The sequence below is a fragment of the Triturus cristatus genome, chromosome 1_2, assembly GCF_964204655.1.
Source record: "Triturus cristatus chromosome 1_2, aTriCri1.1, whole genome shotgun sequence".
Lineage (NCBI taxonomy): Eukaryota > Metazoa > Chordata > Amphibia > Caudata > Salamandridae > Triturus > Triturus cristatus.
In genome coordinates, this window is record NC_140580.1 from 1,090,009,569 (window position 1) to 1,090,023,253 (window position 13,685).

Consider the following 13,685-nt stretch of genomic DNA (forward strand, 5'->3'; position numbering starts at 1 on the left):
TGCAAAGTGCCTTGAATTTGATGCAGTTTCTAAATGTCTGTCAGAGGAGTCCCTTGTTGGCTTGAGAAACCGAGTGAAATCTAGGAACATCTAGGTGTAGTCTGGCCACCCAATTCTGCAAGGTCTGCAATTTGTTTAGGTATTGTTCAAGAATGTTTAGGTGCAGACCATTGCGGTAATCTATCTTTGTTAATACTAGCAAGGTGATTACTGTTTTCTTAGTGTTGGGGGGAATGAAGGGAATGATTTTCCTAATGATACTAAGGGTGTTAAAGGAGGAAGATATAACTGTTTATTTATTTGCTAAAGTTAAGCTTATCATCAATTATAACTCCCAGACTTTTGATCGTTGAGACTGGGGATGGGAGTGGTCCCATTACTGAAGGCCAACTGGTAGGGATCCTGATTTGTCGATTATTCCTAAAAGGATGACTTTGGTTTTATCCAAATTTAATTTAAAGCAGTGTTTGCCCATCCAGACACCAGTTGCTCTCATGCTGTTGTATAGTTGAGAGGATGTATAGTTAGCCCGATTTGTGTGTCATCTGGGTAGAAAGTGGGAGAAAACCCAAAGGATCTGATAAGAGAGGCTAGTTCAGTGACATATAGATTGAAGAATAAGGGGCAGAGTGAGGGCCTTTGTAGGACCCCACAGGGATGGGAGAACGGTTTAGAAGTGAAACTGTATATTATCTGTCCCTCTCAAATGAGTCCCGAAGTTCCAGGATTCTACTTTTTATGCCCAGAGCTTCGAGACGGTGGACCAGGATGGTATGGTCCACTGTGTCGAAGGCCGCTGATAGGTCAAAGAAGGATGAGGGCTGCATGTGTTTTATTGAACGCAGCAATACCCTTGATTGTGTAGACCATATCAAACTGTGGAACATTTTTAGGAAATAGGTATCTCAGATCATTGTTCTCATGCATCACCTGTAGACTGGACAAGACAGAACATGTTAAATCAGACTAGTTCCATATTGTCAAAATTAGTAGACAAGGTTGCAGTCCATCACTCTACGTATTCAAATTGTATGCAGAATACATAGTGAGAGAAGCTGGCCTGGAAGGTGAACATTGATTGAAAATTGGCAGAAGGAACTTCAACAATCTTCAGTAAGCTATTGACACAACTCTCATAGCTGAAAGTTAAGAAAACTGAGAACCCCCATACTAGAAGTTAAGAAGCATAGTGAAGAAACGAGACAATGACTAAAAGTATAAAAGTTCAAAGTGATAAGAACAGCTGCAGCTACAGATGTAAAAGACTGATGGTGAAGACACAGAAGTGGTACACAGTTTCTATATTCTGCAATCATTCATCAATCATGAAGATTGCAGCAGTCAAGATATGCACCACAGATTACCACTGGACAGTCTTAGTCTAATATCTTATTTCACATTAGGGAACTGCAGGCACTGACTCCGCATGCTGCTTCCTTTTTTCATCCGAGGAGCAGCAGTTCGAGCTAGAAAGACCATTTGGGAACATGTAACTGTTTTCACTCCTGATAGTTTCGTTTTTTTCACTACTCTCGTGTTTGAAGAGACAGTATTGTTTAACACATTGTCTTTGTAGAATTTAACAAGATGGGCAACAGCCATCATGGCAGGAGCCGTTGCTTAGTGGTGTACGTACAATATCTGAAGATAGACTTGTAAGCAGGGGTGGCCCGCATGGCTAGGGAGTGGGGGGGGGCGGGCACGGGGGGGGACGTGGGCTACTTACAAAAAAAAAAAAGTACATTTCCGCCGCCAGGTCCCTCATCTTCTCTCCTGCTCACCTGTGTCTGACTCCAGGTCGTAACAGGAAGCAGGCAGCCAGCCTCCCACCCCTAAGCCAATCACAACGCTCCAATGGAGCGTTGTGATTGGTCTGAGCACCGTGACATAGCGCTCAGCCAGGGGCTGTAGAGACTGGCATGTTCTCCATGCAGGGTGTAATGCAGCCTGCATGGAGAACAGGGGAATGCGCATGGCCAAACAGTCATTGCGCACAGGAGTGTTCTACCCCTCCTCCCCTGCAACTCCGCCCCGCCCCTCATGCACTGCCACAGCAGGAGGAAAAAATAAAATGATAACATTCTGTTATTATCATTTCATTTTTTCCTCTCTATGCTGCTCCTGGCAGTAGGGCACCGCTTCTCCGCCTTAGTGGAGGAGCCACCACTGCTTGTAAATTCAACTTTTCAGTTCCCAGTAGAGACATTGTGTGATCGTGGGGAAATAACTTAAGATCATTGTACTCCAGTTTCCTCATGTACATCAATAGCAAGAGGTGAACTGTTGTAAAAGAAAACTTAAACTTAACCAAGGCACAAGTGACTCTTAAAAGAAGCTTTGTATCAACAAACTCTGCGGTGGTAGACATGGGTCCTCTCCTGCAATGTAAGGCTTCCAAAGAGATCTGTGCATCAGAATGCATTACCTCCTCGTTAGTCTTCCTCGCCACATGACTAACAAAGTGAGCTTCAGCTCCACACCAGAACCCTCCAAAGCAAAACAAGTCAGCCTCCCATGCCTCCCATCCCTTCCCAATATGGCCGATCCATTACACCCTGACCTCTATAAGAGGCGGGTCGGCCCAACCCTTCAGCCTGTTTTTTTTGTTCTGCAATGCAGTTCCTCCAGAGTACAGATAAGTGGGGCGAGGTCCTGCTCCAGCAGGTCCCGGGTCCCTGGGGGGGGGAGGCCCTGCTCTAGGGGGCTCACTCACTGGTTCCCCCACCTTCTGGCCCTCGCAATTTGGTCTGCCCTGCGGCCCCCCCCCCACCTTGTATCTTGTTGCCCTGCTATAGCGAACTCTGGGGTTTTTGGGCTATGCCATTTGGCAGCCCGTCTCTTTGGGGGCGGCTGCGGGCTTGACTGTTTTCTATGTCTGTTGTACCTGACAGCGCAAAGGTCCCCGGTCCCTCTGATGTAAATATGTGCAGTTGAGGGGTCGGGGCTCGATTTACTTTCAGCCGTGCCTATAAACACAGTGTTTTACGCCTTTTGGCGCTAATATATCTGTGTTCTAGGGCCCGACTCGGCCTGCAGCTGACTTTGTTTCGCAGGCCCCCGTAACTCATGGGTCGCGTCTTTTTTCCCTGAGTCTGGGTGGGCGTCCTGTGGTTTCCGCTCCTCCCCCACGTCTGGTGGTGTTCTGCCTGGCTCTAGTGGGCTCTGGGGCATGGGGTTGTCTTGCGTGACCCTTTGAATTTGTGGCGAGACCGCTGGCGCTCACCTGGCGGTGTTGTTACACCGCGGCAATTCCTACTTCGGCGTGGTGCAATGAAGCGCTGCAAACGGATTGCGTGAGCAACAACGCCTTAATCGAAGAAGCACCGGGTGGTCTGCCTAAGGTTGGAATTTGTTTTTCACGAGTGGCGCTTACTACTGCTGTCCCACGGGCTGAACTGCGTATGGGGAGTTGCCTCGTTTTGGCTTCTTCGGTGTCTTTTGTGCCTCCCCATAGCGCCCATTACTCTCTTATTATTACTGCTATCCCACGTTGGATGTTCACCGCCTCCGACTTTTGGGTTGTGTTTCAGCTGTGTTTACTGGTACTGTGTTAAGGCTGGCTGCACGTTGCCTTCAGTAATCTCGCTCCCTCGCATGCACGCCTCGTTGGTCTCCCGCAGCACTGGTGGCTCAGTGGACTAATGCATCCGCTATAGGGCCTCATACTCACATGTTCGAATCCCGGTGACTCCACTCAGTCATTCGTCCTTCACAGGTCGATGGAATGTTTGGGTTGGATAACATTAAAGCTTCTTTTGTTCAGCGCCAATATGTCTGTCTCATCCCTGGTATGCGACTGTCAGTGGGAGCGGGCGAGTGTTGTTGTGCTCTTGTCTCAGCTCGGATGGGAGTCTATATCTATGTTTGAACTTGTAAGGGGTCTCTGCCACTTGTGGCTGCGCTGGGTCTCCATTCCCTTCTGGCTTTTTGTTCATTGTGGCGGGATTTTTGTCCTTACACCTAGAGCGGTCGTACTCAATGCTGGGGATCCGTGTTCGGGTCTCGGCAGGGACGCTCGACATCTTGTGATTCTGGGCAATTCACTGATTCTCCCTGGTGCTCGTGTGAGGCACTCTGATGGTCAAGTTTGCGCTGTGTGATACTCTGGGTAAGACAGACAGGAGTGGTTGACTGAACACGTTTGCAGAAACGTAGCATCGCACTTTTGTTAGGAGTTGACAGCATTGGCCGTCCTTGGCGCTGGGGGATAGGGTTCCAGTCTCGGTTCCAGCGCTCGACGTTCCGTGTCTCTGTGTGCTTCACTTGTACTCGCAGTATGGTGGGTCATTGCTAGGGTAGCCTCTCTCTGCTTTCCGCTGTGGAGGCCTGTGTTCATTGGTCTCAGGCTCTTCTCTTGGCGCTAGTCAGCTTTTCTTTCATCTGTGGGTGTTGATTGTGGGCCTTTGAGTAGCGGTGTAGTTCTTCGGTGCCCGGATTCCTTTCTGGGTTTCCATACTCGTCAGGTTCCCAGGTTAGATGCCCTGTTACGTGCACTGCTTGACATGGTGTTGGGCCCGTCCGTGTGTTTTCTCAATCTTTCTTTTTTCTGAGTTCCGTGGGGTGGTACTCTATTCCTCTTGTTGGGCCGTGTAGGTGCTGGTTGTTCACGCTTTCTTGGGCCTTTGGCCCGGAGGGGGGTGTGTTTCCCCTTCCCAGGCTTCGCTTCCGGGTTTTGGGTGCAGGGTCTGTCCTGGTCGGTCCTGGTTGGTGTGGCCTTTGGGAATTCCGGGGGCTGTGGGCGCCTGCATGTCTGATGGGGGCGGTCCTCTGTTAGCTCCTGTTCTTCCTCCTCGGGCTGCTTCTGTAGTCTCCGGGTAGCCTTTGGCTTCTGCTCCTGTTCCTGGAGTCTGGCTTTTCTTGCCATGGGCCGCGGCGGTGGTGTCCCCTCCGCCTCCTACTCCATGGCTCGGCGGGCGTCCCTTGCGCCCTCCGCCACGTCGTGTTGTCACTGTTCTCAGCTAGTGCAATTGGTGCGTGTTCACTTCTACAGCCTCATTCTGAGGTCTCTGGTGGTACCAGGTTGCCAGTAGTTAACAATGTTGTATTCCCCACACGCTCCCGAGCACGAGTTATGACAGGTATTTCCTGGTGATATTTTTACTGGGTCCAAAATGGGAAGGCATGGTGTGCAAAAGTATTCGATGGATTTAGGCCCATGTCTCTGTACTGGGGTGAATGCATGACATTGTTCTGCTTTCTGTCCTTCATCTGTTCTTTTTTCATTGTCACCCCGAGTGGGTCGAGTTTGCCCAGTCGTGGGTCCTGTGCTCTCCTAACCACTGGTTTCATGCAATCCTGGCCGATTGGGTCCAGTCCCACGTGATGTGGCTCTGTGGTTGATCTCCTCCCTTGGGTGGCTGTCCCCCTTTGTCTGGGTTTGTGTGGCCCCCCGGCTGTTCATGTCTGGGTTGTCTGCCCTGTTGTGTTCCTTCCGTAGGGTGGATTTTGGGCTTCTTGTGCCTGGGTGACTGGCGGTGCTTGCCCGGTCTGTTCGTTGGGGGTCCTCCCCATCTGGTTGGTCCCGGTGCTCTGTGGGTTTTTCCGACTTCGCCTGTTCCCGTGGGTGTCCCTTCTCTTGCCCCGGTGGCTCCCTTCCCGCCCTGTCTGCCAGTATGGCTGGTGGTCTTTGTGTTCTGGTCTCCCCTTCCCGGGTGTTGGCGGCCTTTTCGGCCTGTGGGGCTTGCATGGGTTCCCGGTCTGTGCCACGGTTTTTTATACGGGGTAGGTTGGTTCGCCTTTTGGCAGATTTCTCGTCTGCCTTCTGTTGCCCGTTTCTTGGCTTGTTTTTGCCCCTGCCCCGCGGGGGCTTCTTGTTGCTCTCCTGGGCGGTTTGTACACTGCCTCGTTCTCCGGGGGGTTTGCGGGCTTGCCTTGGTCACTTTCTTCTGGTTTGTGTCCCCTATGCTGGCTTTTTCTGCCTTCTTTTCCGGGCTCACGGCTTGGCGCCTGGGCTTGTTGGCCTGGCCGGAATATTTGTCCTGTTGGTGGGGCTCACCTGGGTGCTTCTGCTCCTGCGGATAGTGGCTCTGGGTGACTTGCTCAGTGGTCCGTGTTGTGCCTCTGTGGGTGCTGGCTCACTCAGATCTGGGGCTTCGTATCCTGCCACGGTTTTTTATTTATCCCTTGGGGTTTTTTATTCACACAGTGCTTGTGATTGTCTGGGGGTGCTGGTTATCCCGGTTCTCTTCCCCGGTCAGGGCCCGGCGCTCGCTGTGCGGATTAGATCCTCTTCTTCTTTGTCCCTGTTTTTGGGGTACTGGGTCCTCCCGGCTCGGGTTTGATCCCTGGGTGTGTTGACATTTCTCGGGCTCGTTCTGCCCGGCTCTTCTGTTTTTCTCACCTTTTGGTGGGTTGCTGCCTGTGGCATTGGCTCTGTGCTCCCTCCGGGTCATGTCAGATCTCTGTTATTCGGCTGGGTCGGTCCTGGCTGTTGGTTGGGTATTTGGCCTCCTAGGTGCATGTGGAACATTGCGGGGGCAGTTTGCTTGTCCCCTGCACTGGGCTGTCTCGGTCGTTCATTCTGCATTCCCCTTCCTTCCGGGTTCGTTATACTTTCTTGTGTGAAGTCCCCTGGTGGGTGTTCGCCTTCCTGTTTGGGGCTTGGCCCTGGTCCTAGTCCTCTTCGGTGCCCTTGTTGGTGGGGTCGCTTTGTTGTGGTTTCCTGCGGCCCCCGGGGTCTGTTTTGCCTTGCACCTGCCTGGGCTCTATCATTGCTGTCTCGCTCCCTTCGGGGGATCCTTGGGGCGGCGGTGGTCCGTGTCCCGCCTGCCTCTCCTTTCTGGTGGGGTTTGGGTGAACTTCATTTTTTTTTGTTCAGGTAGGGTGCTGGTTTCCTTTTCTGCACCTCCGTCCGTTCTTGCGGCTTCTGCCGGTCTGTCTGCCCTTGATTGCCACCGGACCTGGTGGATTTCGTTTTCTTCTCCCCTCCGTTCCTTGGTTTGGGGGTGGTTCAACTCTGTTCTTCAGTTCCTATAGTGCCCCAGTGTCTCTGGAACTGTTTGGGTTTTTGCTCCCCTCTCGCTTGGGCTATCCATTTGGTGGTCGTGGCTTTCTGCCCCGGGCTGGTTCTTCCTGCTTCTGGTTGCCTCTCTCTTGGGTGGTTCTTCCACTCGTCTGGTCTGTTGGGTTTGCCCTCTTCCGTGGGGGTCCCATTCTGGTCCTTTGGTTTCATGTTAGTTTCCATGAAGCCGCTTGGCTTTGGTATATGCTCACTTTGTTAGTCATGTGGCGAGGAAGACTAACAAGGAGGTAATGCCCCTGTTACTTACCGGTAATCTTCATTACTCCGAGTATAGTCTTCCTCGCCACATGAGTTCCCATCCCTCCCTCCCTGTCTGGCTATCGGCTTCATGTTTTTCTGCTTGGTATTTCAGGCTGAAGGGTTGGGCCGGCCCGCCTCTTATAGAGGTCAGGGTGTAATGGGTCGGCCATATTAGGAAGGGATGGGAGGCATGGGAGGTTGACTTGTTTTGCTTTGGAGGGTTCTGGTATGGAGCTGAAGCTCACTTTGTTAATCATGTGGCGAGGAAGACTGTACTCGGAGTAATGAAGATTACCGGTAAGTAACCGGGGCATTAACCGTTCTCCAAACCACCTACCTCTCCTTTCACTTGTAGACTTTATACTTGCTTTTGACCCTGTACAGCTCCACACTGTCTTTTGGCTAGGTTTGTGCTATAGAAATACAATATACAAACACAACATATCGGTTCTCCTATGCAGATAACCCTTAGAAGTACACATTCCCATTCTGGAGAGACTTTCAAAACACACTTGTTTTATTTTTATTTTTTACAGGCGGTTGCAGTGGTATACTTTTGTATTGCCTGATTTATTAAAAAGTGGAAAGGCTTGTGCACCTGCACTGAATATTTTGGCAGACGAGGTCTCTCGATGTAGCTCTGTTGTCTTGAACCCTTCTCGCTACTTAATTCGTTTTTCTGTGTTTTCTACAGGGCCATTATGGAAAGAAAGCTGGCTGCCTCTGTTAATATTATGGCAAAGTCCAATTCACTGTAAGTATTAATTAACATTTGTTGAAATGATTGGCCAGCCTGTGGGGGAGGAAGGTTTGGGCCTTGGTCTATTGATCCAGTGAAAAGGAAATCGGGGCACGCGGCACCTTGGCATCCATCGAAGAAGTGCTCTGCTTCGCCAGTGGGACTCAGGGCTGCACTGGAGCTCATGGGATGGATGCACTCCCCTGTGGGATCCCGGTTATGGTGGCAGACATAGGCGCAATTTTTGTCAAATTTAGTTTGTGTAAGTATTCCACTCCTTCTCTCTCCTTACACAACAAACAGTAGGGCTCCAATTACTCTTAAATTATGCAAAATGTACAGCCCAGGTGTCAAATATCTTTTTTGTTAGCATTGGGAGGAGAATGCTTTGAAAATAAATGGTTCGTTGAAGAACCTCTGTTATTAAGAAGAGACTGATTTTAAAATATTCGAATTATTGAAGTACAATTGTTTGTCATTTGAGTGCAACCTCACATTATAAAGGAGTTATTGATTGTTCGAAGCCCTATCAGATCGAACCCTTCAGCCATTGAAACCTTTGGTGTACAGATGGAGATTTACCACAGCTGCCACTTGTAAATTAGCCCCAGAATAGATATTCTCTCTTTATTGCTTGATGTAATATCGGTTTCATATACAGTTTGCTAGAGATGCTTAATCTACCAATGAAAGTGCTGGGATCTTTAGAGACCAATGCACCTATCCGTGTCAGGAGGTAATCATATTAAAGTTGGTGTGTTGAAGCATAGACTCATTTCAGTGTTTAACTCAGATTAGGTTAAACATGACTCTTGGAAACTACTGAGTGTTGGAGTGCTAAAATACCCCATCCCTTTTGCAAATGAGGCGCTCAGAAGTGATCAGATACCTCTGTCTAGTTTCATAGAAGTAACTCAGGTCACAATGAATTTGATGACCCACATAGTGCACCAATGTCTGTCCAGATGAGTAAGGATTGAACAGAGAAATTGATTCCTGTTGTCCTGAGCTTGCGCACAGTTGTTGTGGCCTGGGCACCTGCTTCACAGCTCCAGATTCATCTTGAAAGCAGTCATCGTTTTGGAGATTTTTAGTCTAGCTTTTGATTAAACAAAAGATAGAGGTCCAGTCCACTATACTGTAGTCAACTTGTGAAGGCAAAGCAACCCTGATCATGTCGGGACACTTGTCAGCTGAATTTTGCTCCCAAACCTTAGTGGAGGTCCCTCCTGCCCTACACTGTTTTGTGCCTCATGGAAAGCGCTTGTTGTAGAGCCAGTCTTTAATGTTCCACAGTGACATTAGTTGTGCCCCCCTGAGCGTGGACCTCACCTTTGCGGGTCTTCCTGGATCACATAAGTAATGATCGGCCTGCCATTACAGCGCAGCTAACCTATCTCCATGGTGTTCACCCTACCAATCCGTAAGCAGCTCCCACCATGGATGAGGGAGCTGTTTTGGGGGGGAAATTTCACAGTCAGCTTTAGATTAGGTGACCTGGTAGCCGCCAACGTGGCAGAGGCTATGCTGCCACTACAGCGGCATTCTTGTGTAGCCCATTACCCACATCAGCGTTATGGCGACCTGGCTTCCCAACTCATAGTGAGGCTCTAAGACACAATAACTAATGAATTAGAAAGAACTACTAGTGACACACATTGCACCAAACTAGTAAATGTGTAAATATAATATGTTACTAACCTTTAGTTTTTACTGCCCTCCACTCATCACAAACAGCAAACCCTCAGTCACCAATTAAGGAATATTATCGAAGGGCGACTACAGTCCCTGGAATTTCTTTTTTGGTGTGGAGCCAGAGGGTCCACAGGTAAAGCTTTGGCCCACAACTCCACCCCGGTCAGTTACTACTTGGGAAGCCCTACCTCTTGAATAACATTGCAATTGTAAATCAGACCCTTAAAAATTGGTTGTATGTCTGAACCACGCATGCCTTTCCCATGCATGCCGTTACATTACTTGTGTTACAATGAATGCGTCTTTACTACTCATTCCTTTACCACGTGGATTGTTACAACGACATGCTTTAGGGAAAGCGTTGGATAATTTACTATTCCATCTCCAGTCTGCACAACAGTAGGGAAAGCATTGGACTTCGAAGGCCAGCGCCGCTTTCCCTAAGGGATGTCATTGTAACGATATGCGCGGTAAAGGAATGCATGGTAAAGACGCATTCATGGTAATTCTTGCGATGTAACGGCATGCATGGTTTGTGCCTTGCTGTAAATGCTGTTTCCCTTAAAATTTAAGGTGAAATTCACAGAATTGTTACACGGTGTGTTTTCTCATGGGACTATTTAGGGGAAAGTTTGCAAGAACCATACCTGTTGTGTTTATATTGTTTTGCGATTAGTCGCCACCATTTCTGTCCCAGTGAAATGCAGTGTAGTGAATGACTAGCTTTGAGGGTCACAGAAATAGTTTTAGTCACAATATAACTCATCTGTTTGAGGTTTCATACTAATTTTAGGAATTGTGAGTTGTAAGGTGATATACCCTGTAAAAATGTCTATCCTCAGGGTTAGATGACCCTTGTGTCTGAGAAAAGAGATTGCTCCCATACTTTTCTCATAGACTTTATAGAAGGTACCCCACAATCTAATATGACAACACATTTTTTTATAAATTCACAAATATCGTCCTCAGCAATATGAGAACATATTGTGACCTGCTGGGTAAAATGTGAATATCCCTAGTGTTCTGCTGCAGCTCCAACAGTGACTTCTAATGAAGAACTAGAGCGCCATTATTCTATATTCATGACAACAGTGTAGAGCACATGAACACCCTGTAGCACTGAAAGCATTCCTTATGGAGGAGACTGCAGTCAATGAACATAATAAGAGGCTTCATTTTCCCACAGAAGTTATGGTTAGTTCCCTAGATAGCTAAAATGAGGATGCATTTCTAAATAATCAAATGTCTTCCTCATCCGTGTCAGAGTAAAAATCTGGCATGCTGAGTGAAATCTGTATTTCCACCTCCTAGAAGCAGTCTGCCCTTGACTCCCCAGCAATCAACTGTAGATCACCACAGAGTTCTAATGAACTACTAGAGTGATAACATTCTGTATTGCAGACAAAATGTTGGCACTGCTAAATGCCATGTTTTTCAGTAGGAGCTACCAATTATAAGTCTTTCCCTCTGGAGCAAGATAAAGTAAATGGACATTGAGGTATTAATTTAGATATAAAAGCACCTGGTCAAATTAATGTGAGGGGAGGTATGGGTTTTAGTCAGTTGAGCATTATATATTTTGAAAGGGGCTAAAAATAAAGAGAATTCTCTACATATGTACAGCATCCCATTTCCACAACTGTTAACTCATGCTACCCACCTTCTCTGTTCCTTAATACCTAATACGGGACAACCTCTTAAAAAGACAAGCATTGGCAAGAGCTTTTGCCTTTGCAAATGTGTTTTAGCCATGTTGTACACCAGCGCTGCAGCTGCTCAGCTTGGCTAAAATTAAGTGGTGTCGATAAGAGTGGCGTGAGGGAGAGTGTCGTAGAGTGGAGTGGCATAGAGTGTTGTAGAGTGGAGTGATGTAGAGTGTCTTGGAGTGGTGAAGAGTGGAGTGGAGGGTTGTGGGTTTGTATGGAGTGGAGAGGAGAGTCGTAGATTGAAGAGTCAGAGAGTGGAGTGCCATTAAGTGAAGTATAGTGTAGTGAAGTAAAGTGGAGTGGAGTGTCTTGGAGTGCTATTGAGTGTTGTGGAGTAGAGTGGAATAGAGTAGTGTAGAGTGGAGTTGAGTGGAATGGTGTAGAGTGAAGTAGTGCAGAGTGGCTTATATTGTAGGGGTGTAGAGTGGAAGGCATTGACTGGAGTGGAGTAGAGTGTGGTAGAAATTAGTGGCATAAAGGGTCATAGAGTGGGGTGGCATAGAGTGAGGTGGCATAGAGTGGCATAGAGTGGCGATGTATTGAGTGGAGTAGAGTGGAGTGGTGTCTTAGAGTAGAGTAGACTACAGTGGAGTGGCGTAGAGTAGAGTAAAGTGGCGTAGAAGGAGTTGAGTGAAGGGCGGAGTGGTATAGAGTGGAGTAGAGTGACGCAGAATGAAGGGACATAGAGTGGTGGGGCTTTGAGTGGAGCATAGTTGAGTGGCATAGAGTAGAGTAGTGTGGAGTAGTGTGTTGTAAAGTGGAGTAGAGTCGCATAGAGTAGTATAGATTAACAAAGAGTAGAGTGTTGTAGAGTGGAGTGTCATAGAGTGGAGTTGAGTCGCATGTCATAGAGTAGAGTGGCGGAGAGTGGAGAGGAATAGAGTGGAGTGTCTTGGAGCGGTGTAAAGTGCAGTGGCATAATGTGTCATAGAGTGGAGTAGAGTAGGGTTAAGTTTAGTGCCGTAGAGTGTTGTAGAGTGGCATAGTGTGTCATAGAGTGGAGTGGTGTAGAATGGCATGGAGTGGCGTTAAGTGGAGTGGCATAGAGTGGAGCAGTATAGAGAGGAAGAATAAGCTACATTGTATTACATAGTTCCAACATTACATGTGTTATTAAAATAATAAGTTCTACCATCACCATATGTGTTCTTACTAGTTAGGAAGTTACGCAGTGTTGGAGCTACTGTATGAAGCATACATCACATAAAGGGGCAACCTATTACATTAAAGGCACTTAAGAAGAAAATATATCTTTCCATTTATGGAACTGAATAGAAGAAGAGAAAAGATAACAAAAGAGAAAGGAAAACCTATATTGTATATAGTGCACCCAGTTGAAAAAGATATTTAAATAAAATTATTAATAGAAAAGTTCTGAATTACAGAACATAGTGTCACGAGTTAGTGTAAAAAAAGAAGAAAGCAAAAGTAAATGAAGAATTGTATTTAAGAACTTAGTTTATACTGATTGGTGGTTTGATTTCATTAAAGGTAAGTTTTAGGATAACTAGGTCAAGATATAGGCACCATGAGACACATAGCGACACCCAAGGTCAGTATCCAAGTGACTATAAGTGAAAGGATAATACGTACGTTAATTTGGCACTTACCCAAATACTAAAGTCGATACCAAGTCGATAAAAAGGTACAGTCTTCAATGTCCTAAAAAGTCGGAAGACGTCATATAAGCCAAGTCGCATCATAAATGTCAGTGAATTTTAACATAAAAGTATAGGCCACAATACAAGCAATCCGACCTTATAATTCAAATTAAGTTACACCAAACAAACTAACCGACTATTACCTTTTTTGGGGTTTAAGGTAAACTCATAAGGCCGGCCTAATATTAAGTTATCAGCTAAACAGGTAAATACTAGACATATGACTCAAAGTCGAGAACACAGAGGTCTTATACTGTATCAGGGGTAACGTGAAATCTTGATAATAGGCAACTAAATGACACGTGTCTCAAGGTTTCATGGGTATCGATGTACTAAGACCGCGTACCTTAAGAGAGGTGTAGACAAGCTCCTTCACGTATGGTAATTATTGAAGTCAAATATTAGGTATCCTTGGTGTAAATTAATATATGGCAGCCAAATATCCTAATTAGACACAAAGCAAATGAAAACATTATACTAGGACATCTGGTTAGGTGTTTATTCAAATCAGGATCTACTGTAAGTAAGTTCCAATTGAGTTTAAGAATATTATACACTTTATGTGACCAAGGGTGGAAATGTGTTATCATTCTCACTAGTTCTTTAGTTTTCGTAGTACCTCT

At 46.9% G+C, this 13,685-nt stretch overlaps 1 protein-coding gene across 1 annotated transcript in view; it reads left to right on the forward strand.

Moving 5' to 3' along the window:
• Nucleotides 1–13,685, forward strand: part of LOC146868725 (protein CutA homolog) — a 250,648-nt gene that overhangs the window by 197,592 nt on the left and 39,371 nt on the right. The window contains exon 3 of the mRNA XM_085613545.1: nt 7,956–8,015. Within this exon, the coding sequence (XP_085469671.1) occupies nt 7,956–8,015 (60 nt within the window). The remainder of the gene's footprint in view (nt 1–7,955; nt 8,016–13,685) is intronic.